General features: G+C 36.5%; 2 protein-coding genes across 5 annotated transcripts in view; one reads left to right on the top strand and one right to left on the bottom strand.

The window, feature by feature from the left end:
- The window catches only part of Rundc3b (RUN domain containing 3B), a 164,974-nt gene that overhangs the window by 103,369 nt on the left and 36,319 nt on the right, over positions 1-25,286 (bottom strand). For all 4 annotated transcript variants that reach the window (XM_059257287.1, XM_059257288.1, XM_059257285.1 and 1 more), the window contains exons 3-4: positions 16,350-16,483; positions 7,678-7,763 (exon numbers count right to left, since the gene is read on the bottom strand). In XM_059257287.1, the coding sequence (XP_059113270.1) occupies positions 7,678-7,763; positions 16,350-16,483 (220 nt within the window). The remainder of the gene's footprint in view (positions 1-7,677; positions 7,764-16,349; positions 16,484-25,286) is intronic.
- Abcb1 (ATP binding cassette subfamily B member 1) overlaps positions 5,434-25,286 on the top strand; it is a 159,845-nt gene continuing 139,992 nt past the window's right edge. The window contains exon 1 of the mRNA XM_059257289.1: positions 5,434-5,573. The gene's annotated coding sequence lies outside the window, so the exon portion shown is untranslated. The remainder of the gene's footprint in view (positions 5,574-25,286) is intronic.

Raw genomic sequence — 25,286 nt, 5'->3', positions numbered from 1 at the left:
GCTTCCTGCATTTATATTAGTGAACAAGCCAGACACGGCTCCTTCTCTCTGGAGCATATCAAAGAGGCAACAAACAAAGGAAAAAGATAATTATGGATTATGGTGAATACTAAAAGGTAAGTAAATAGTTGGTGGAGAGAAAGATGAGATCATAATTTTGGAGTCATTAAAAAACTGGTACACTCAAGTGTTTAAATTGAAATGTTGGCCTACAAGTCTAATCAGAAAAGGCTTTGTAGGCTGTGCAAGATTTACAATAATAGTGAACTATATTTATTGAACATAGGGCATAATTATAACTATTTTATTCAAGTTGTTTTCTTTAACTTTGCTACTATATTGTTATGGAATATTACATTAACTATGTAAAGATGTGTTACATTTGTTTATGCTGCAGACTATTATTTTAACTATGTAAAGATGTGTTACATTTGTTTATGCTACATTTGTTTCATTATGTAAAGATGTGTTGCTGTTTCACCTTGCCTGCCTAAGGCACATGAATGGTCTAAAAAAAAAGTTCAATGGCCAATAGCTAGGCAGAGGAGGAACAGGCTGAGCTGGCGGGCAGAGAGAGTAAGTAGGAGAGAGAGTGGATAACAGGGAAAAGAGAATGAGAGAGAAAGAGAGGGAGACACATGGGACTAGCCAGACAGGCAGCTGCCAGCCAGACATAGAGTAGTACATACAGAATGAAAGGTAAAAAGCCCCGAGGCAAAACGTAGATGAACAGAAACAGGTTAACCTAAGTTATAAGCTCCAGTGGAACAAGCATGAGATGAGGCCAAGTCTTCATAATTTATTTGGGAGCTGGTTTATTTTGGGAGTAGCCCAAAAGAAAGCCTGCTACACTATATATTACCCCCCAGAAAAGTCAAGCAACGCATTACTTGTTGACCCAGCTGGACAACAGTTCAAAACAAAACAAAACAAAAACAGGAAAGCAGGAAAGATTTCAAGACCTACAACTAAAACATGCTGGCTAAGGCAATAAGCAGTCATTTAAATGTTCTACAGAAAAACTGACATGATTTCTGACTTTCAAGATAGGTCAGCAGATGTATGGCTCTTGTGAAGGAAGACAAAGTAAAAGTTCAATTTGGAAACTAGTAGGTAAAAATGTAGGCAGGAAATAAAGGGTGTCTATATTATTCTAAGCGTCTTGGAGAGTAAGGACAGAGATTCCAAATAAACTTATGATAGGATCAACAAGACTTGCTAATGGGCAGGGAACAAAGGAAAATTCAAGTGTGAATTTTACACTTCCAACTTGTTTAACCATGTGTAAATAGACAAATTGTTTGATAAGAGTGAACAGTGTTACTGGAGGGGGAATACATATATGAACTATTTATCTAGATGTTTAAATGTGGGCTCAGGATGATATAAACAATATTTAAAGGCAAAGGAATAAAATTCCTGAAAAAGAAAAAAAAACATGAATAGAGGAAAAAAAAGATAATGCAAGACTGAGTCCAGAGAACAATGACATGTAGGATTTTTGAAGAAGAAAGCAAGATAGAATATGCTGGAAAACAGCAATTACAGAAAGTTTAGCCTTTCCACAATGCATACTTATTTCAATATAGTATCCTGTACATTCCAATTTAAATTAAACGTTAAAAAGAATTCTAGAACACAGGCCATATCACTTCATAAGGTTTTCAAAATTCATAAAAACTGTTATTTTTCATATCCACATAACTTCATTGAGCCTTTTAAAAACAGTATACTGATTACAAACTAACCCACTTAAGTACATTTACAATACAGTTTAACTGGTTTTACAATTGCCAGCTCCATTCTTGGTAATGCATTTTCATTACTCCACCACAGGAAACCATGTACCTGAATAGGTTACTTTTCTCTTGGCTGTGACCAAATGCTTGACAAGCAGCTGTAGGAGGATTTGGACTCATGATCTGATGGTATAGTCTATCACTGTGGAGAAGGCACAGTGGCAGCAGTGTGAAGCCACTGGTCATATGGCCTCCACATTCAAAAAGCAGGGCAACATGGAGCCAGTGTATTATTCTCTGTCCTTTTCAGACCAGAACTCCAGCAAAATGGTACTGCTCACATTTAGTGTATATCTTTCCTCTCAGTTAAAATTTTCTGAAAAGATCCTCGTAGATACACTTAGAAGTGTATTTCCATGGTGATTATAACCCAGTCAAATCGACAATGAAGATCAACTGTAACAGTACCTGTCTTAGTCTGGCTTCAATTGCTGTGATAAGTAAACACCATGACCAAAAGTAACTTGGAGAGGAGAGGGTTTATTTGGCTTCCATATGTCAGGTCACAGTCCACTGAGGGAAACCAAGGCAGGACCCTGGAGGCAGGAACTGGCACAGAAGTCATGGAGAAGTGCTGCTTAGTGGCTTTTCCCTCCTGGTTTTCTCAGTTTACTTTCTTACACCCCCAACCTGCTCAGAGATGGCATTGCCCACAGTGAGCCAGGTCCTCCCATATCAATCATTAATCAAGAAAATGGACCCACAGATTTGCTACAGGCCACTGTGACAGAAGAATTTGTCTCAATTTGTCCCTCTTCTCAGAAGACTCTAGCTTGTGTCACTTGACAAAACACTAGATAGCACAGCTATTAGCAGTTACCCCTCCTTTCCTCTAACTCTTCTGCCATCAATTCTCCCAACCCCAGTCTACATACCCTAACCTTAGTCCTGTTCCTATATATTTATTTAGCTATCATGGACATTTAAGCTAAGGAAATTATACACTATCTGGCTTTCTGTAAGAGGCTTCTTTGGCTTTATATATTGCCAAGAATCTATATTGTAATATGCTTCAATACTCCAATCATTTTTATGGGTGAATGAATGGATACAATATATTTTGTCTCTTTATCATGTGAACATTTGGGTTGTTTTCTTTTGGCTATTATAAGCAATGCTACAAATAGATGTATGTACACTTCTATAACCATGTTATCAATTTTATATACATGCATTGATATATAGATATGACTCACATCCACACACACCACCATGACATGTCTTATGGAAATTTTACATTAAAATTTTTGAGGAATTGCAGACTGTTTTCAAAGTGTACATGCCATTTTACTTTTCAAACAAGAGATATAGGCAGGGATCCAAAATTTCTAAATTCTCATCAACATGTTTTCATATAATCTTCTGTATATTGCATCTCACTTGATATCAAATAGTATATCATTATGCTTCAGATTTGTATTATTTATAGCTAATAATGCTGAGTTTTTTGCACTAATTACTTTCTTACTGCTATAACCAAATATCTGATAGGAAGCAATTTAAGAGAAAGGTGTTTAATAAGACTCATATTTTTAAGCTATATCCCATCATGGAGGGAAAAGCATGGTAGAGTCCATTAGGGTGGCAGCATAAGGCTATCCTCATATTTTAGCAGATCTAGAAACAGAAGGGGGAGTACTCCTCTGGCTTTCTCCTGTTTCCTTTTTTTATTCAGTTTGGATACACCACAGGTAGTGTGGTGTCACCAATATTCATGGTTATCTCTTCACGAATCATCTTCATGAATCAAATCTCCATGGTTAAATTTCTCTGGAAATCTCCTTACAGATATATCCAGAGATCCAAATTCTGTCAAGTTGACAATGAAATTAACCATCAAGGCTTCATTCTGCTATTTATGAACAATTTGTATACCTCCATCAGAGAAAAAGTTGTTCATTTTTATTAATGTGTAGCAAAAGTTCTATATATATTCTAGATACATGTTCTTTATTAGATAAGTGATTTTTAATTTTTTCCTAGTCTATGTTCTTCTGTTTACTTTCTTGGTGGTGTCCATGGAAGAACCAAGTTGTAAATATTGATGTCCAATTTATCTATTTTTTTGGTCTTTGTACACAGGATATCATGTCAAGGAAATAGTGAATTAATCAAAGATTAAACCTATGTTTTCTTTCAATAATTTTGTATTTAAGTATGATCTACTTAAGAGTTTTTGTATAAGATATGAGGTAGGCCAATTCAAAGCAACTTTTAGTAATATTTATTTTTTCACCTTAATACAGAAGCTTTTCTCATCTATGAAGAACATCCCAAGATACCCACTGAATGCTTGAAACCGTAAATAATACCAAAATCTGTATAGACAGTCAATATATGAGTGTGGCTTCCCATTTTGTTTATCTAAAGGTACTAAGAAAGCAGTAGGCATTCAATAGCAACTGTGTTCCCGATTTTGAATTTTCATCTTTGCCAAGGCAGAAGCTGGGCAGTGGCAGTGAGCTCAGCTCCCAGTTAGCCCTGCCATCACATGGTGACCACCTATAAACAGACTCGCTTCTGTAAGTCTTGAGAATGTCAGAGCACAACAGGCTAAGCTCTGAGGCTGGCAGGTTGGTGTACTGAACGTGGTTTTGACATAGCATTTTCAGCACAGCATGAATTTCTTCAGACATAAGCCTTCATGAGGCCAGGAGCAGCTGCTGTGCTATGTTTCTCCTGTATAGTCACACTACAGTAAAGTTTAACTTATAAACAAGCTACAGTAAGAGATTAACAGTAACAATAGATTAAAGCAGTACTACCAACAACCTGTAACACAAGTTATATAAAATGTATAAATTACTTCTGGATTTCCTGGTCAATGAGTAATACAAACACTTAGCATATATATAGATTCTAAAATTTTTCTTGGTTCTTGAAAGATTTAGCAACTTATTACTATTCTATCTACTTTTCAAAAATTGAGAGCTACATCTTTAATGATTACTCAGGAATTTACAGTTTTATTTTACACTTTATTCCCTCCCTTATTTATACCAAAATATTGTGAAAACATATTTGTTTATAACATAATTTACAGTTAGAAATTAAATACTAAAGCAGCTGAATGTGGGTTTCCATCATTTTCTCTTTGTATCTTCCAAATTTATTATTGGCAATTTTTATTACTTAAAGCCTTCTCCAAAATATTTTCAATATTGTTTCAAATATCACATTTATAAAACTTATCTTATTGTTTCTAATTACTTTTTAGTCTCTGAGTAGGCAGAAATTAAACTTTGAGCAAACTAATTCAGTTTTTTAAGATCACTTTTCATTTGAGGTTTTTACCAGGGTGTTATCAAAGCAATTTTCCACTTTTAAAAACAAATCTTAGTAGATTCTACTCTCTCTATCACTTCCCAATTCTGGCTGTCTATCTGTAACACCCAAATTCCTGAAGTTTTTATTTTTATTTGTTTTTCAGTTGCTCCTCAAGACACTTTCCACCCAGCAGAAGTTCACATGAAATTCTTTAATACTTTGAAGGCAGTCTGTTCTCCAAGAATTTGTACTTCAGCTCCCCACCCTTCCTCCACCCACAATGATCCTTGGATGGCCACAGATTAGTGCTTCAAAGTTGCCTGCCTTGGCTCCTCCCCTTGCACTGGGGTAAACGCTCTGTCACTATTTTTAAGACTATCATTTCTCTTTGTCTGTGAAGTCAGACAGAACAAGAAGGAATCCACTTGATTCAGATACTCTCAAGACCCTTCGAGGATTAAATTCTCCTTCTATAAGCACTTACGTCAAGAAGCATCCAAATAAAAGGTAACGTACAACTCTTCTTGCCAGTACTTCTGTTTTACAAACTCACTCTTCCAAATGTGTTTGTGGGCCAGGGATTTACATTCAAAATAACTTATAATTAAAAAGTTTATTTGGTTTTATTTCAGTAAAAATAATAGCATTAAGTAGTAAAAAGAAAAACGTTCTGTGTTTTCACATTTATTGGTCAGAATCCAAGAAGAGAATTTTGAAATATCTTTGTGCTTATTTTCCTTCTTGTGAATTATGAAGCCACTGTATTCATATTTAAGCACCATTATTATGGTAGGTATGTTTATGTATACATACAAACATGCATATAATATGCACTAAGCCACGTTTCTGTTTAGAATAGAATATGTTTGTATATTTTTGCAAGACTTTTTATTTCAGAGACTTTTGTGTTTAGGGCTGAATCATTTCCTTTTCATCAGAGTACAGCTAGGTGTAAGACAAGGCTAAAATGGTTCCCTTTAATACTTAAACTACTTGTTCCAAAAACAATCTATTCAAAAATTATTTCTACCACACCCAATCATTTCAACTAAGAAACAGGACTAACAACTTAGGATAGATGTTTTACTGTTTATTTAGAAAAGGTGAAATATTATAATTACATAAGAGATAATCATTGTGTAAGCTGAATTTTAATTTAGGATTTTTTTTGGTTTAGCATATTAGATTCTGATACTGTGCTCTAGTTTTATTTACAAAGTATTTGTACCCTCAATTTTTTTCATAATTAAGTTTATCTCCTTGTGGTGATAAATATTTCATTTTGTCAGGTTCATTTCAAAGATCTAAGAGTTTATCATCATCTCACTATCCATCTTTAGAAGTATGCTAAGAGTATTAAGTTGCTAAGAAAAATCCTCAATAAATACATATTATATTAATCTTATGAAAGCACCTTCATAGCCAAAAAGTCTTTTTCCTGATCAAATTGATTATCATGGTAAATTTCTTTGTATCTGCCAAGTTAAAAGCTTACTGTTTTAGTTATTATCTACAAAGATGAAGTCTTCTTAGTGAAACTCTGTATCACTTAGCTAGCTAAAAGAACATGACAAATGTCAAGGTTTTCTTAAAATCTACAATGTTAAACACCATCTGAGGACATGGAAACTGGGGTGCCAGATTCATGAGTTCTTTGTACCTATCTTTCCTCTATCAAAGCTTATTTACAGCTGCCACTCTGCCACCCTTTTCAGAAGTAAGAGCAGGGTTAAATAAGCACACCCACTGACAAGTCCTAAGGCAGCCTGAGCCAGCAGAGCTGTCTGTGAGAAGGGAAATGCTCTACAACTTGCCATGCATGAAGTACCTGAAATGTGATATGGCAACTAAACACTTACATTTGAATTTTATATAATCCTAATTAATTTTATCTTACATAGTGTCCTATGCCCATGGCACTATACAGTATATGTCTAAGGTAATGAAATTATTAAATGTTTTCATTTACAAATACTTCTGAGATGGAGGAGAGTAGTATTACCAACAGCAACAAATATAGACCACCAGACAAGAACTAAATATTGATGACTGTTGTCCTAGTATGAACCCTTTCACCACTAATTAAAAAGCAATAAGGTTTTCATTTTTATAGAGCACACAGTAGGCCATCCCTCAAATCTATGTAACCTTAGAAAAATAATATTTTCAAAGAGTACACTGAAAAGACAGCAAAGCCACTATTATTTCTGTACATGAATGAAAGAAATAAATGATCTATTTACGTCTCCCCAAGCAAAGAAATAAGGAAGCACTACACTGGAGAAAGAGATAGATATCTAAGAATTTCAGACTTCGAACATCCTTCAAATTTGTCAGTGAAAAGTGAATGGAGAGAATGAAGCTCCAAGCACTGAACGATCGATAATCAGAATGATTCAAAGACAAGACATCCCAGGCACCATGCATACCCTTCACACAAATCAGTAAGTCAAATGTATATTTGGGTAACAAATTACACTTTCCTAAGAAGACAATAAATTTATCTGAGCAGCAAGAAAAATGGATGACCCGAAAGTTGAGAACTTCAGACTATCTCTTCATTCTGATTTTTCAAGTCATAAATATTAGAAAATTGAAAGGACTTTTAAACCTGGTTGTTTTGAAGTCTCTCAAAGCTGTAGAGATGTATTCAGACAAATGTTTTTCCATGAGTGCTACTCTGATCCAGGCTCTACCCTAAGAAGAACAAAAAAGGATCAAATAAGAAACTTAAAAATATCTTCTATATACTGTTAAATATATGCATATTAACAATATGGAACAAATAATTCAAAACAAAGAATGACTAAGAAAAATATCTAAGAAGATAAAGCAGAAAACTTCAATAATATTAAGCACATATTTTGTTTTTCAGAAGCCATATGACATATCAAACCACCACTATATCCTCTGATGAAAATGAGCTACTTGGGTTTGAGATATATTTTGAATCACATAGTACATTTATATAAAATTCTACTTCAATATCAAAGGCAGCATGCTAGTTAAAATGAGTGTCCTTATAAAATACATGAAACAGTCTTTTCGTAGTCTCTCCAACAACACTTGTTTGAGAGTTTTCTACTGATGCCCCAAGAGGAAGTTTTCAAACGACAGGAAATTACACTATATGACCAGTCCCAAGCCCAAATCATGAGCTACGAAATTTGGAGCTAAAAGATACTACCAAAGATTTAAAATAGAAACAACAGCAAGAAGCCAGGGACTAGGAATGTAGCTCAGTGATACAGCACTGGCTTAGCATGCTCCAGGCTCTGGTTTTAACTGCCCTCACCAAAAAAACCCAAAAATCTCAACTCAGATATTAGCATATTTCAGCACAGAATCAGAGACAAGAACTTCTGACTTGTGAATCATTTAACAATACTAGAAAGTGTTAACCCCACTTAGTACCTGACATTAGCTAGTCTTTCTTAATACTCCAAAATATTCCTTATAGATGTGTGTGTTTCTGTGTGGGTATGTGGTTGCACTTGCCTGTCTATGTGTGGAGGTCCAAAGTCAATTCTAGGTATCTTTATCTATTGCTCTGCATCTGTCTCTCTCTCTCTCTCTCTCTCTCTCTCTCTCTCTCTCTCTCTCTCAGACATGTCTCTCATTGAACCCGGAGTTTATTTGGTTGTTTTGGCTAGACTGGCCAGGAAGCACATGGGATCTACCTGTCTCTGCTCTAATCCCCCAGGTCCCTGATCTGGAGTTATAGACCAGGGCCACTGCACCAGGATTTTTTGTAGATGCTGGAGATTTGAATTCAAGTCATCATGCTATGCAGCAAGCACTTTATTTCACTGGGCTACCTTCCTAATCCTTCTCACAGCCTATTTAGACTGAAAGAATGTAAGGAATAATATCAGTAGAGAACATAAAATTGCATTTACTTTCATTTCTACCTAGCCCTTCCCAAATCTCCAGGAAAATTCCTGGCAACCGAACAACACAGAAAACAACAGTACTGAAATAGCAATGGGAATAAAGGTACATAATCAATCTGCATTATGCTCAAGCCGTGGGCTTGGAGGACAGCATGAAAATGTATAATGAAGGAAGCAGTCTAGGTAGTGATAAAAACAGCCAGGCTGGAACAGCAATGCTGCTGGAAGAAAATCAACAATGGGGATGGGCTTGCAAGCCGAGCTTCCCACTCACTCCATTGACTTCCAGTGTGCTCTGCACTCAGCCCATTGTTCCTTCTGAGCAAGCCTGGAGGAACCCACAGAGATGGAGCTGATTGAAACAGAGGAAGGAAAAGGCAGGCTTCTGGCTGCCCACAGCCCCAAGAGTCTCACTCAAAATTCAGTCTAACAGACACAGAAACTAGCAGTATGTTGTGGAATCAAAAAGCTACACTGTCACAAGTATAGAAGCAAGGGAAGGCACCATCCAGAGAAAATTAGGCACAGGAGGCTGTGCTGTGGCTAGATAAGAGATGTGGGGAAAGTCCTGCTTCCTGATTTATTAATTCCAATCCACACAGAGCTGGGCTGCACTTAGTTTCCTGTTCTTGCATGTGTGTGGAACTCTCTGTTGTGGTAACAAATTGTGCTAATTTTAATGATTTATTTTCTTTCAATGAAAGAGCTTTTACTAGAATAGAAAAACAAGACTTATGAAGTTTGTTGGCACCAAGATATAGAAAACCTGAAGTAATGTTAAGAAATTTACACTTTTATTATTTGGCAATGGTGAATCACTGAGACTTCAAGGGAAAAAAAAGCCATGGATGTAAATAGTTCTCAAGGATATAATTAGTATGTACTAGACTCTGTTCAAAACTTTTGTGTATATTAAAATAGTCCCCATAAGAACTGCATGAGTTTTGGTTATGATACTATCCTTATCTTACTATATGATGAAACAAAGAAAAAAATGCCATTAGTAGAGGGAAAAAATCTCCTCTCTTCATCAAATACGCCGGTCTCTGAACTCTCCCTTTCTTTCTCATCCAGAGAATGAGATGTCATCAATTAAAAGAGCAAAAAGACATCAAATAGTAAAGATATCTGCCTTGACACATTTGGCAAAAGACTGTCACTTATGAATACAAAAGTCTAATTTCATATAAATCTCCACCAAATTAAAAATGGATCTGCACGCAGGAGCATGTTTTAGTTATAGTACAGCCTAATTATTAGGATATTCAGACGTTCTCTATTTCAGATTGGGTAAGTGATTATTTTTCAAAGGATTTTCCTGCTTCTATCATTTTTACAAATCTATCAATGTGAAGTTATTAATAATAGCCTCACAGGATTTTTACTGTCTACAGTAGTGGTTCTAATGCTGCAACCCTTTAATACAGGTCCTCATGTTGTGGTGACCCCAACCATAAAGTTATTGCATTGCCACTTCACAACTGTAATTCTGCTACTGTTATGAATCATAGTGTAAATATTAGATATGCAGGATATCTACCCCAAAATGGGTCTCGACCTGCAGGTTAGAACCACTGGTCTACAGGATATATGGGGTTGGTGGTATCTTCACTCCTGCTATTCTACAATCCGTTTCACTTCGTGAAGAAATTTGCTAAAATCTATGAATTATGCCAGTCATCAGCTTTTAGTTGCTATTCTAGAATGAATTTGCTTCAGTGTGATTCAAGTGTTGCTCTGTATTCCGTCTTCCCTTTCTACTCATGGTTACCACTTCTGTGGTTGCTTGTGGAAATGAAATCTTTGCTAATTGATTTCTAGCACTTCTGGTTGTTCAAACATACACAAAAGCCTTAAGTCTACTTTCCTTGAGTCAAGTTTTTATATATTGTATTTCATTGTCATTTTTCAAATACATTTCAATTCTGATTATGATTTCCTCTTTCACCGATGAGCTACTTAGAGGTCCTTCAAATTTTCACTCATAAACACATTCTGCTGTTTTGTTGTTATTGAGTCCAGCTTACTTCCACTGTGGTTAGAGAACCTGCTTCACATGATCCCAGTCCTTCGGAGGCCACTGAGATCAATTACGGCTCAGCAAATGGTTGATGTTTGTATAAGTCCTATGTGTGTTTGATGAGAATTCTCTTGTAAAACATTGAGTTTCCTAATACTCATCTTTGCTTCTATTTTTTAGCCATTGTAATTACTTAAGAGTTTATCATACTTATGATCCATACATAGTTCTATTTCTTTGTAGTTTTCTTAGCATCAGTCATCTTTTTTTTTTTTTTTCTTTTTGAGGACGAAGAGATCTGAGACAGTGTTGCCATGTAGCCTAAGCTGGCCTTGACCCTGGATCCTCCCTCCTCAGCTTCCTGAGAGCTGAGATTAAAGGCATGTACCACCACACCTAGCTTGATGTTTTTGATATGCTTGGTTTGATTGAATTAACAGATACTGGTAACAGTGACTCGCAGCATGTATTCCTTTCTCCACAGTTGATTTTTTCGTTTTAAGTGTCAGAACAGCACCCACCCCTGTTCTGGAATGTCTCTCCCTTCAGAAGGGGCCTGTCTTGCTCTACATGGTGGCTATCTCTCCTGATGTAGCTCCTCTTGGGATATGAAGAAAGACTCTTTCCCTTCAGTGCCCCATTCTCCTGCCTATAGTCTGATGCGCTGTCTCTTCTAATGCTTTCTGACTTCATGGCTGCATTATGGGCCCTGTGGTTATCACATTCTCTCTTCAACTAAGGCTCATTCTGAAGAGTATATTTCTAATGTTTGTTGTCTTCTCAATTACTTTCTGAATTTTGAGGACAAGCCAGTTATGTACATATTACTCCAATCTGTATTAAAGGAGTTTACAGTACTTGCTATGCTCATGTCTCCTGTTTTAAATTTGAAAACTAAAAAGTTAGTTTCTTATTTTTAGGTTATCAAGTATTTTGTTAGCAAGTTAAACTCTTTATAGATCCATGTTCCATGTGACTTCCCTTGAACAACTTCTCAAACAGGAGTCAATAGGAGTAGATTAGACACAGTTATCTTCTGGTCTTCTTCAGCCCTGCCACAATGCGCATGTCACTGAATCAAGACCAATGTAAATGATCTAACCGATACTCCTTCATAATGACTCAAAAACTCTGTAACATGAATTTGTTTTACTTCTCCATGATTCTGTGTGTTTACACTACGATTAGGTATTTTTCTTTTTAACTTCTCCATGATTCTGTGTATTTACACTACGATTATGTATTTTTCCCTTAAAATTTACTTTACTTATTGGAATTTGGGGACTTCATCATCCAGTAGTAAAAGAGCTACCCCAGATTCAGGAAGTGCTTCAAGCAGTAAATTATTGCACTTCTAAGGATGACTTGATCTGTGTAATACAATACTGAAAACTTATAAAAACACTTTTTTATTCAGTTGTCGAGAGACTTATTTATGCTAAACATCATTCTCTCAATGCAGCAGTTACACACAGCACACTGCTGGGCTGAGGAAAGAAAGGCAATAAGCTCAGCTTATAGCCAACTAAGTGGGGGACTAGGTTTTATTACAGAAAATTGTATTAGTTTTCTTTTGCTCAGCAGTAAACTACAAATCTAGAGGCTTTAAAGCACACTGACTCAGCATCTCTCATTATGCATTAGTCTGGGTGGACAACACCAGGATCTTTCTGTTTAGGGTCACACAAAATGGGGGCCACAGGGGTTATCTACATCCAAGTTCATGTCAGTTGATAGTCAAATTCTGCTCTTGTAGGTTGGCAACTGAAGTATCCTTTCTCGTCTTCGTGAATATTAGTTGTGTCCACTTTCAACTTGTGGAACCTACTAGCATTTTCATGTTCTGGTCCTCAGTCTTATCCCAGGCATCAGGGGAACCTACTCTCTCACAAAATTTAAGCATCTAACTTTCTGATTTTACCACCAGATGGGGCAAATTTTGTTTCTGTAAAATTTGCAGTTAAAGCCCAACTACCCTGCTTTTGCCATTCATTGCATTTTCAAAGCCATTTAGATTATCAACAGTATTTATTTATGAAGAATGTGAAGAGGTGATGCTCAATTTCAAATGTTGTCTAACATTGACATTTAATATTTAGAAGACCATTAAATACATAACTTAACAAATTAAAAGACCTTGGCAATGTGTCACTATTCCCTTTACCAGATGAGAAACTGAGATTTACGGAGGAGTCTTTCCCCTCACATAAGTGCATCTAGCTGAATCTGGATGAATCCCAGACATGGTTTCTCAACTCAGATATCATGATGAGACTTGGAGGAAAGTAACGCTGGAAAACTGATGTGTTTGAAAGGTTTTGATTATGTTTGTAGATCTTCTTTATGAAAATGACTGATTCCAAAACACACTTTTCTCTTAGAAAAGTGAGAAGCTAAGAACCTAAATGCAGGTCCTTTGTGCATATATTATGGCTTCCAGTTTTGAGTTTTTAAGGGATTCCCGTTGTGAGAACATATGTGCCTCTGCATCTATATGTGCTTCTGGAGCTTCTTCTTCTGTTTATTTTGTCTTATTCTGAATTGCTTGTTTTGTTTTATCTTACTTTATTTTATTATTATCCCTTAGATGCCTGGCTTTTTTCTATGAGAGACAGAAAAAGTGTGGATCTGGATAGGAAGAGTGGAGGGGAGGAACTGGAGGACTAGGGGATGGGAAATCATAATCAGAATTTACGGTATGAAAAAGTCTGCTTACAGTAAAAAATGGGAGGGGAGAGAAAGAAGGCTTAAGCATTTTCGTAAGAGCTATCCGACTGCAATCCCAGACAGGCAGTGAAAAGACCTAATAAAAATAAGAAAGCTTATGTGCCACAGGTTTTTGCTTGTACAGATTTAGTTCATCCAAAATACAACTAATCTTTTGACCTAAAGAAATCGAGACACTATTCCTAAGTCCCAGGCAAAGCAAGACTGACACAAACTCAGCTGAGATGCAATTTCAATTTTAAAGTTCTAAAAAACTAACTACTTATCTTCAGACTGTAAATCTCTCTTTTTCTACTTACAATAGCCCAATAAAACATAAAATATTTCCCAAATTAAGACTAAAACACCTTACATTAGCATCTCAGACATTTGAAAAAGTCTGTTTTGATTTGTTTTTTTACAAATTTTAAAGTTATGGAGGACCCTAAGAAAGCTTTCAGTTAGACTATCTCTATTAATATTTACTACACCTAACATTCTAAAACTCAGTGGGGACGATTTGATGGCTCAATGGCTAACAGTACTTGCCCTGGAAGCGTAAGCACCCAAGCTACACAGAAAGCCAGCATGACTGTGCACACCTGTAACTCTAGTCCAGAGGTTCTCAGCCAGCCAGCCTCGCCCTAACCAGCAACCTTCCAGTTGGGAAGAAAACTTAACTTGAGGCAACAAAGTAAAGAGTGATGAAAGAAGACACCCAACATCCTGTTGTGACTACTGCATGTGATGTGCATGCACAGATGTGCACATCTGTACATTTGAATACAGCATGCACCACACAGACAGACAGACAAACAGACACACACACAGACACACACACACACACACACACACACACACACACACAAACAAACCTACCTTCAACAAATGGTAATTTTTAAGAGTTAGATGCAATGTGAGTATTTAACTAAAACAATGAACTTTTAATACTGTATTACATTAAATTCACATGCTTATCCTAAATTGAATTATTCACTTATGCATGTTTTTTGTGATTACATGAATTGGTCACTTGGAAAATATAAGTTAGGCAAGTCTATCAAATATTAAATTTTATTAAACAGTTTAAAAATATATTTCCTGATAATATCAATGTTATCAGAAAAGCCTTTATCAAGCTTAAAGCACTGAGTGCAAGCTTTCCAAAAGTTTAATTTTTGCTTAAAAGCTGACCACTAGCGACAAATATTGTCAGTTGTTTCATTACACATATTCTTTAGGAAGAAAGGCTGTTTCTTTCAAGAAATGTCTTCCAAATGCTAAAATCTGAAAAAAAAAATTTTTTTTCTTTGTGTGTGTGTGTGTGTGTGTGTGTGTGTGTGTGTGTTCATGTGCACATGTGTGTAAGTGTCCATGGAAGTCAAAGGATAATCTTGGCTTTACTCCTCAAAAGCTGTCCACACTGATCTTTAAGATGAGGCCTCTCACTGGGCTGACCAGTGAACCCCAAGGACCTGCGTGTCTCAGCCTCCCCAGAGCAGAAATTCCAGACATATGCCACCACGCCTGGCTTTCATGTAGATCCTGGGGATCAAACACAGGTCCTTATTCTGTGTGGTAAGAATTTAAATGACAGGTCTCTCTTCAGCTCCCAAATTACATGTTGTAAGTTTCTTCAAAATAAAGGTAACGACACACAAAAGTCCCTAGATCAGCTCACAATACAGACAATTGCAGTGTCTTTACTGAAGTAACCATTGCATTTTAATATGCTACAGAAATATTTTCTGATATAGCTTACTAGAAAATCTAGGCTGGCTGGAACTCACTATGTCTCTCAAGCTGGCCTCAAACCTTCAATCCCCCATCTTGCCTCAGCCTCCCTAGTGTTGAGATTCCAGGCATGCACATTAATGCCCAGTCATATTACACACTGTCATACCAATTGCGTAGTCAATACATAGTCAAAGCTTAAATGAACAATCAATACTTACTATGTCATTAGCAGACATTCTGAAGTAAACTGGCTTTCTAATACAAACTGTACGGTAGGAAAGCACTCACGGCTGCTGGTGTCATTTGATGCCACCGCCTGACTTCCCTTGTGCAGGTCTGGCCACCACTGTTTGTGTATTAGTAGTGTAAATGTTAACACGGTGAAAAGAAAAGGAACACAGTGTGTTGGTTTGGAGATTACAGACCCTCAAAGAAAGGCCTTTGAAGACCCCAAGGATTCCTCAGGACTATATATACATATTGTTGGTTTTCCAAGACAAGGTCTCTCTGTGTAGCCACAGTTGTCCTGGACTTCACTCTGTAGACCAGGCTGGCCTAGGACTCAGAGATCCACCTGCCTCTGCCGCCTGAGTACCGGGATTACAGGTGTTCACTAACATTCCCAGCTTGAACAGGGTATATTTTAAAGTGCTTCTTAAAAGTAAAATTGTAGTGAGTCGGTTCATATCCTCCTGCTATTCAGGATTCAACAGTGATGATTCAATAAAGAGTATTATAAATAAGTACATACATACAATGAAATAAAAATAAAAATAAAACCTCCAAAGGATGTTAACTTGGGTAATGTTCAAATTGCAACAAAGAAAAGAAATGAAACTTTTTTTTCAATATAGAGTTCATATATTTTCTGTCCAGGTAAAATAACTTCTAATTAGATTAGACATACTTCATATTGTTAAATCTTACCTTAGCTCTGGAGGAACTGACATTTTCCATATTTTCAATGCTGCAGATACAGTTTTGAGAAACTTTCCGGCAAGCCACTCTGATATAGTCCCAGAAGCTACGAGGACTTTCATAACCAAACCAGGTTACTTGACCTTCGGGAGATAATTGTAACACAGAATAAATTAAACTAGTCCAGATAACTCAAAAGGCATGAACAGTAAAATTCTGAACAATAAACACTACAGTGTGCTAGTAAGGAAAGGACACTGATTGAGGTATTGAAAAATCTTAAACACAGTCCCATTCTGTATTTACTGGGGTTACTTCTGAATATTGACTTAGCAATTCTGAATTGTAGTTATTCACATGAAATGGAAAGGAACTGGACACTAAAAATATCTTATTGTCTCAGGTTTTCACTGGGGCACAGGAAGCTTTTCCTGTGCTTCCTGGACACTCAGTAAGCACTCATTTATGTGTGATAAGTTAGATTTAAACCCTTTCTACTTTTTGAAACAGAAAATAAATGATGACAAATCTTTTATTCCTCCGTATAAGGTTATATTTCAACTCACAAGACAGTTAGTGATTGACCCTATAAGCAAATGAAATCAATTAGCATTCCTCATTCATTGAAGAGTCTTACTCTCCTGCGACACTCTCCTGTCACCTACAAAACTCTCCTATAACAGTCATTCACAGGTTGTCACTTCATCACCAACCTGTGAAAACCCTCATTTTTATGGTGATTTTATTTATTTGCATTTAACCACAGCCCTTTATTTTTTCCTTTTATTGAAAATAGGGTTTTTTTTCCTCACATACTATATTCCAATTACAGTTTCCCTCCCTTAACTCTGTTCTCCCCACCTCCCATCCCATCCCATCCACTCCCTTTGTCTCTCATTAGAAAACAGACTTCTAAGGAATAATAATAAAATATAATAAAACAAAAACTAACACATTGGACTAGGACTAAACAAACCAACAGAAGGAAAAGAGCCCAAGAGAAGGCACAAGAATCAGAGACCTACTCATACACACACTCAGGAATTCTACAAAAACACTGAACTGAAAGTAAGGTCCTGTACAATTCATTGCTGACAGACTGAATTAGAATGTTGTGAGCTGAAGGTCACATAAATGTCAGTTCTAAAGAGATAAAATATAACTTGTTTTTATTGTGATTATGGCTATAGATACAGCATATATGATAAAGTAATTGTTTAAAATGGTTACCTGTGTGAATCCACATTAAGAAAATGAAAAAAAAAAAACCTTGCTCTCTGTTTTATCACTTGTCCTACTCTAATCTTTGAAAAATAACTGTTTTCTAGTTAAACATATGAAAAAATGTTAGATCATAATACAGAGGCAAACAAAAACAAAAACAAAGCTGGGCGGTGGTGTTGCTCACCTTTAATCCCAGCACTTGGGAGGCAGAGGCAGGAGGATCTCTGTGAGTTCAAGGCCAGCCTAGTCTACAGAGTGAGTTCCAGGACTGTTACACAGAGAAACACTGTCTCGAAAGACAAAAACAAAAAGAGAGGTTCAACAGTCATTTGCATATGGCAGGGAATTTAGTAAGATATTTTCAGTGAGTAAATAAAGCTGTTCATTCTAACAGGGAGAAAAGAAACTAAATATACTCCTGATATAGGTTAATGGATTGCAAAGCAGTTATTGTTGATAGAACTCATGTATGTTTTGTTGAGTGACTGGAAAATTCATGCAGTTTCTCTGAACCTACAGTTTGCATATCATCAAATTTTATTCAGCACTTCAGATGTTGAGAAATAATAATTTGACTGTTATCACTGTGAGTTCTAATAAAACCAGGACTAAAGAAGGAAACAACAGAAATACACAGAGTCATAGGGGAAAGGAAGAACAGACTCATATAAATTAGCCTAAAACAAGATTTTAATCTTAAAAATTCGTTTAAGACATCAGTACCCTCTGGATTTAAAGAAACAAAACTGGAATTTTTCCACAACCCATGCAGTGTACCAGCAGAAACTGCTTGGCAGATACAGCCCTCCCCAGAACGTCAGCTCCATGTTCCCATGCAGCTCAGTGGCAGGAGACATCACCAGCATACTGGAGATGAGCCAGCCATCTGCAACCTTAGGAAATCTCTGTTACAAAAGTAAACATTATTAAAAACAACATCTTTAGTGTCTGGGTGCTCTGCTTCTCTGATCTTTTGGCATTTACCCTGATATCTGGCTCTAGGTTTTTATTATTAAGACCAATTAGGATTCGTGCTACACAACAACACATAGACATTTAAGAAACCTACCATTAAGTTTAAAATTCTACACTGAATAGTCCAAATAAGAATGTACATATAATCCTGAAGAAATAAGCACACTACTTTCATCTGATAAGTAAAATGAACCCAATTGAGATGAACATGAGACTCTCCTCTAGGAAGAACAGTAAGCTGGCTGTCTGTGGCCTGGTCTGCTGGGGTGTTGTAAGTCTCCACAAGACAGCAAGGGTTTCTCTTACTTTTACCTTCACCTCTCTCCAAAAGCAAGAACTTACAACGGCCTCAAATGAGCAAGAGCCTGAATGCATTTGCTACTTTTCATCTTAGAATTTGTAGGACTGATTAAGAAAATTACGTTTGAACTATCTAAGAAACTTTTAACTTTAAAAATAAATACATATTTTTACGTTTAACATTTCTGCAAATTATAAACAAATACATTTTTAAATAGCAGTGGTCCGTTTCTGCCCCAGCATGTTACAGTTCATGTTATTTTTTTCCTGAACGTTGGAAACGGCATTCCAATTTCATCAGTTTAACAACACTGACTAAATTTCTACTCTATGGAACAGACATTTATTTGCTATAGCTTCCAACTTTTAAAAAAATCCCTCTCAGATGATTTTATTTTTTAAAATAATCTTTGTAGTTTTTGAGATTATAATACAATTACATCATTTCCCCCATCCCTTTCCTCCCTCCAAACCCTAGTTCTACTTTCCTTGCCGTCTTTCAAATTAACTTGCTTGGTTCATATAGTGTTTAACAATCACCACTTGGGAAAGTATCATGAATTTTGGCCAAGTTGTTTTATAAATTCTAGTACATTTCTATGGGAAAACTCCAAGGCCAAATTTCTTAAATCATACTCCAAATAAATGACATTTCCTTCTCTTTTAAGCAAACACTGAAATGTCCCACGGGACATTGTCTGACACCATTCCAAATAACTAGATCCTTTATTAAACCATACAACAAGCAATCACACTGATATTTCATGAAAAATCAAAGGAAAATTTATACAGCAATGCCACATCTATCTTACCTCAGATTATAACTGTTTAACAAATATTAAAGTTGGAAATATATCTGAAAAAAATCTATAGCCACATCAAACTCCAGGTATAATAATATTCTGACATTAAAATGCAAATCAGAATAGAATGCTTCCCCTTGAAAATAGTAAGAATGTGTCACTTATTAATGTTTAAGCCATTCTTATCTCTATCCGGAAAGAAGATTTGCTGTATTGTTTATTATTAGTAGAACCAAAAACTTACTAAAGATAGTTTTTCATAAAATATCATTGAAGGAAAATGACCTATTACATAACTAGGCTTATGTCAAAGCTTGCTTGATCTGCTATATAAAGTGATGAAACTTTCTGAATCTCAGACTCAGTTTATGACACAGTTCTCTGGTCATTATTCTCTTAGTATGGTTACTATTTTTACTTCACTAGAAGAGGTCATGGGAAAATGTCTGATTTAAAATGTACACTTACTTGTAGAATATAAGTGGCTTTTTGGGTGTTTTTGCTTTTTGGGTTTTTGTTATTGTTTTGTTTTGATTTTTCAAGACGGGGTCTCTCTTGTGTAGCCTTGGCTGTCCTGGAATTTGCTCTGTAGACCAGGCTGGCCTTGAACTTACAGAGATCCACCTGCTTCTGCCTCCCTAGTGCTGAGATTAAAGACATACACCACCATTGCCTGGCCTTTTTAAAAAATGTATTTATTTTTATTTTATTGGTGTTTTGCTTGGATGTAAGTGTGTTGGATCCTGACATTACAGCCATGTGGGTGCTGGGGGATTGAACACAGGTTCCCTGAAAGAGTAGTCAGTGCTCTTAACCGTTGAACTATCTCTCCAGCCCCCAGTGTTTTAATCATAATAATCATAATTAGCAGTCTTACTCTAGACAGAATAAAAGCAACCAGAAGAATACAGACCAAACAAGAATACAATGGATTCCATGTTATCTGTAGACAAGTTTCCACAGTGTTTCCATTTTGTGGATTGAAAAAGAAAGGTTCAGAGACTGCTACAACCAAGTATTTATTTTTCTTCTAGCACCATAGGAATGACAAATGGAGGAGAATCGGCTAGTTGGTTTTCCTGTTGGTTTTGGATTCTCACTGACAGCCCAGAAAGAAGTGGGAGAGGCTCAAGGAAACATACTGTATCCGGGACTTTCTCACATATGTTTAAATCCTTAGTATACCTGTTCTCCTCCTGCAAATAATGAAAAAAAAGTGTTGCCACAATCTCTGTAAGTTCCTATGTGTATTATTCCTGTTGTATCGGAAAGTCGCTGTTCCACTGGAGTCATCCATCACCTTTGACTCTTACTATCATTCTGTTCCTCTTCTGCAGAGATCCCAGGAATTTGAGGGGAGGGGTTTTATAAAGACATCTCATTTAGCACTGATAATTCCAGTCTCTCACTCTCTGCGTATTGTCCAATAGTGAGTCTCTCTGGGTCTTTCTGGGTCCCATCTACTGAAAAAAGAAGCTTCTCTGAAGGTTGGGCAAGGATCTATGGCTATAGCAGTATTTCCTTAGGAGTAATTTTATCTCTATGTTCCTTTGGCAGAATAACAGTATTAGGTTTCTCCTAGGGTCATAACCTCTCTAGTCTCAAGTTCTCGACCACTTTAGCAGTGTCAGGAATGGAGTCTATCTCCTAGAGTAAGAGTTGGTTGCTTTCATAACACCTGTACCACTACTGCACCAGTATATTTTGCAGCAGTTCACTGTTGAAGGTCACATGGATTATATTCGGGTTATATTGATGGTTACTTCTCTCCTCTCATAGTGTACAGAGTACATTCCCACAGTAGGAACATTATTCAGTAGGGATGAAGCTTCTAGTTAGGCACCAGCTAGACTTCTTTCTATTTGATTATATAAGTGCTGTCTTCAGCAGTACTGTCTTAACATCAGGTTGTGAAGAGCAGCCAGTGGCCTTGGCAATACCCTGTAATGTTTGAAAAATTCCATAGGACCCTGTAGGCCAAAAACTCAGCAAGATGTAATCAATTCCTGGCACTTAAGGGTTTCCTTGGTGGCTTATGTCTAGTTGAGGACATTGTCTCCATTACACGGTGACTTCATTTAGATGCCTTTCACATATGTATTTTAGGAAGCTTCTACAGTAGTAGGTTTCTATATGTTTTCTCAAATAACTTTTAGTGTTAGTTGTCACTCACATAGTCCCTCCTTTACTCTGTTCTCCCATCTCCCTCCCTACTTAATCCTCTGATTCTAGTTCCTCCTTTACCTCCCCATAACCTTATATTCTATTTTCCCTTCTTTTGGAGATCCTCCCTATAACCTTATGTTCTATTTTCCCTTCCTTTGGAGAGCCTCTCCTTCCCCAGGTCCCTTACTAGGTACCTCATCTTTGTGGTTATTCAGGTTCTACTACACATACAGAAAGCTTTAAAGCTAATATCCACATACAAGAGGAAACATAGAATTTGCCTTTTGAGTCTTGGTTAGTTCAATCAGGATGATTTTTTTCTAGGTCTACCCATTTACCTGAAAATATCATTTTTCTCAACAGCTCAACAATATCCCACTGTATAAATACCCCATTTCATTATCTATTCATCAGTTGATGGACATTCAGGTGGTTTCCAACTTCTGAATATTATAAATAGTGTAGCAATGAACATGGATCAGTAAATTATCTTTGTAAAAAGGGGATAGTGTCCTTTGGGTATATGCCAAGGAGTGGTGTAGCTGTTACCTTGAAGTAAACCAATTTCCCAGCTTCCTGAGGTGCCACCACACTGATTTTCATAATGGCTGTACAAGTTTGCATTCCCACCAGCAATGACTAAGTGTTTCCCATTACCTACATTTTCTCCAGCATATGCTGTCATTTGTTTTATTGATCTTGGAAATTCTGACTGATGGAAGATGAAATCTCAAAGTGGTTTTAATTTGCATTTCCCTGTTGACTAAGGATGTTGAACCTTTCTTTCAAGTGTTTCTCGGCCATTTGTGTTTCATTTTTTGAACTCCACTTAGTTCTGTCACCCACTTTTAAATTCATTAATGTTTTCTTGATGTTCAGGTTTTTAGTTCTTTATATATGTTAAATACGAACCACACATCAGATATATAATTGGTAATGATCTTTTCATACTCTGTAGGCTATTATTTTCTCTCATGATAGTGTCCTTTGACATATAAAAGTTTCTCAGTATCATGAAGTCCTATTTATTGATATTGGCCTTAGTGCCTATGCTATCAGTGTCCTGTTCAGAAAGTCCTTTCCTGTGTCAATGAGTTCAAGCCTGTTTGCCATGTTCTCTTTTATAAGATTCAGAGCATCTGGTCTTATGTTGATGCTCTTCATACATTTGGAGTTTTGTTCACTGTGACAAATATGGATACAATGGTATTCTTCTACATGCAACAATCCAATTCGATCAGTACCATTTGTTGAAGATGCTGACTTTTCTCCAGTGTGTATTTCTGATTTATCAAAAATCAGGTGTCCATAAGTCATGTGGACTTACATCTACATCTTCAATTCAATTCCAATGGTCAACATGTCTGTTTGTATGCCAGTACTATGATGTTTTCTTATTACTATAGCCTGTAGTACAACTTGAAATCAGGGAGATTGGTCCATCTTCTGGTGTCTTAAAGCTTTTACCATGGAAGTCTTTCACTTAATTGGTTAGAGTTATTCCAAGATTTTGTTGTTGTTGATGATATTATGAATGGTAATATTTCCATAATTTAGTATGTTTGTCATATATATGTATATTTTATATATATATATGTGTGTGTATGTATGTATACATATATATTAAAGCTACTTATTTTTGTATGTTATTTTTGTATCTTGCTACTTTGTTGAAAGTGTTTATCAACTTTTAGATGTTTCCTGGTGAAGTTTTTTTTTTAAATCTTTCATATATAAGATCATATCAACTGCAAATAAAGATACTTTGACTTCTTCATTTCTTATATGTATCCCCTTGATCTCTTTCAGTTGTCTTACTGCTATAGCTAATGGTTCCAGTACTATAATTATTAGGTATGATAGAATGGACACCCTAATTTCAGTGGAAATACTTTGAGTTTTTCTCTGTGGAAGTCTATGCTGGCTGTGGGTTTGCTCTACATTGTCATCTTTATTATGTTGAGGTCTGTCCCTTGTATCACTAGTCTCTCCAGCACTTTTATCATGAAGGGATGCTGGATTTTGTCAAAGGCCTTTTCTGCATCTAATGAGCTGATCATGTGTGTTTTGTCTTTCGGTTTATATGGTGGTTTATATTTACTGATTCATATATGTTGAACCATCCCTCAATCTATGGGATGAAGCCAACTTGATCATGGTGATCTTTTTGATGGATTCTTAGATTTGGCTTGCAATAGTTCATTGATTATTATATGTTGCAGAACTTTTCTTTTCTAATCCTGTCTATTTGGTGTTCTTATGCTTCTTGTACCTTGATAGGCAGCTTTAGAATGGGGTAATTTTATTCTACGATTTTGCTAAAAGTATTTTCTGTGCCTTTGACCTGGGTTTCTTCTTCCTCTATTCCTATTGTTGTAGGTTTGGTCTTTTCAAAATGTCCCAGATTTCCTGGATGTTTTGTGCCTGGGTTTTTGGGGTTCAACATCTTTGACTGAGATATCCATTTCTACTTTGTCTTTAAGACCTGAAATTCTCTCTTCCATGTCTTTTAGCCTTGTTGGTGAGGCTTACTTCTGAGGTTTTTGATATCCTAAATTTTTAATTTTCAGTTTGAGTTTTCTTTGGGTTTTTATTTCTTGGTTAAATTCTACTTTAATGTCTTGAAGGTCTCATTATTTCATTCCACTGTTTATGCTTTCTCAGATTCATGTCCTCTTTAAGGTCCTTGATCACATTCATAACTGCTATTTTGAGATCCTTGTCTTGTGCTTCAACTAAATTGCTTTTGTCAGGGCCTATTGTAATAGGGTTGTTGGCTTCTAGAGGAGGCATATTATCTTGAGTGTTCATGTTTATGTTTTTGTGCTAGGACCTAGGCATCTGGAGTTACAATGTCTGAAGTATTCTTGATAGGTATCTGGTCTCATCTTTACTAGTGTTCTGTTTCTTCGCTTGCTATTGCTCACTCTTAATCCTAACCAAGTCTGTTGGCTACAGGGTCTTTGGTAAAGAGTGTTTCTGGAGGTTAGCAAGTGTCACAAAAGAATGAAGGGAGATGTACTACAGAGAAGGGCTGAAAAGAGTGGTGGGAATGAACAGGGGCTCCCTGGGTCCACACCTAGATGCTGAGTTCTTAGGGAATGAAGGTGGGCTTTGAAGACAGGCTCTTTCTGGCAGGCAGCTGCAGGACAAAGAACAAGTCTGCAGAGACCAAACAAAGTAAGGGCAGGAAAGATAGTGAAAGTCACCTAACTCAGTCCCAGCCTAGTATGGCCCCTGGGTATCTCTGGTATAAAGTATTTCTGAGGGTCATCAAGTGTTACAAAGGAGTGGAAATGGGCTGGAAGGAAAAGCTGAGAGGGGTGGCAGAAAAAGGCCAGAGGAAGCTGGATGTGTACAAGGAGGCAGAGTCCCCAGGGAATGGAGGTAAGGTGACAGCTCACACTGCAATTTGGCTAACAATAAAGCAATGCTTTTCTATGTTGCCATTTTCATCATCTCATAGGTTAAAGTGTAA

This window comes from Peromyscus eremicus, chromosome 3 (genome assembly GCF_949786415.1).
Source record: "Peromyscus eremicus chromosome 3, PerEre_H2_v1, whole genome shotgun sequence".
Lineage (NCBI taxonomy): Eukaryota > Metazoa > Chordata > Mammalia > Rodentia > Cricetidae > Peromyscus > Peromyscus eremicus.
This window is presented reverse-complemented; position numbering and strand designations above follow the sequence as displayed.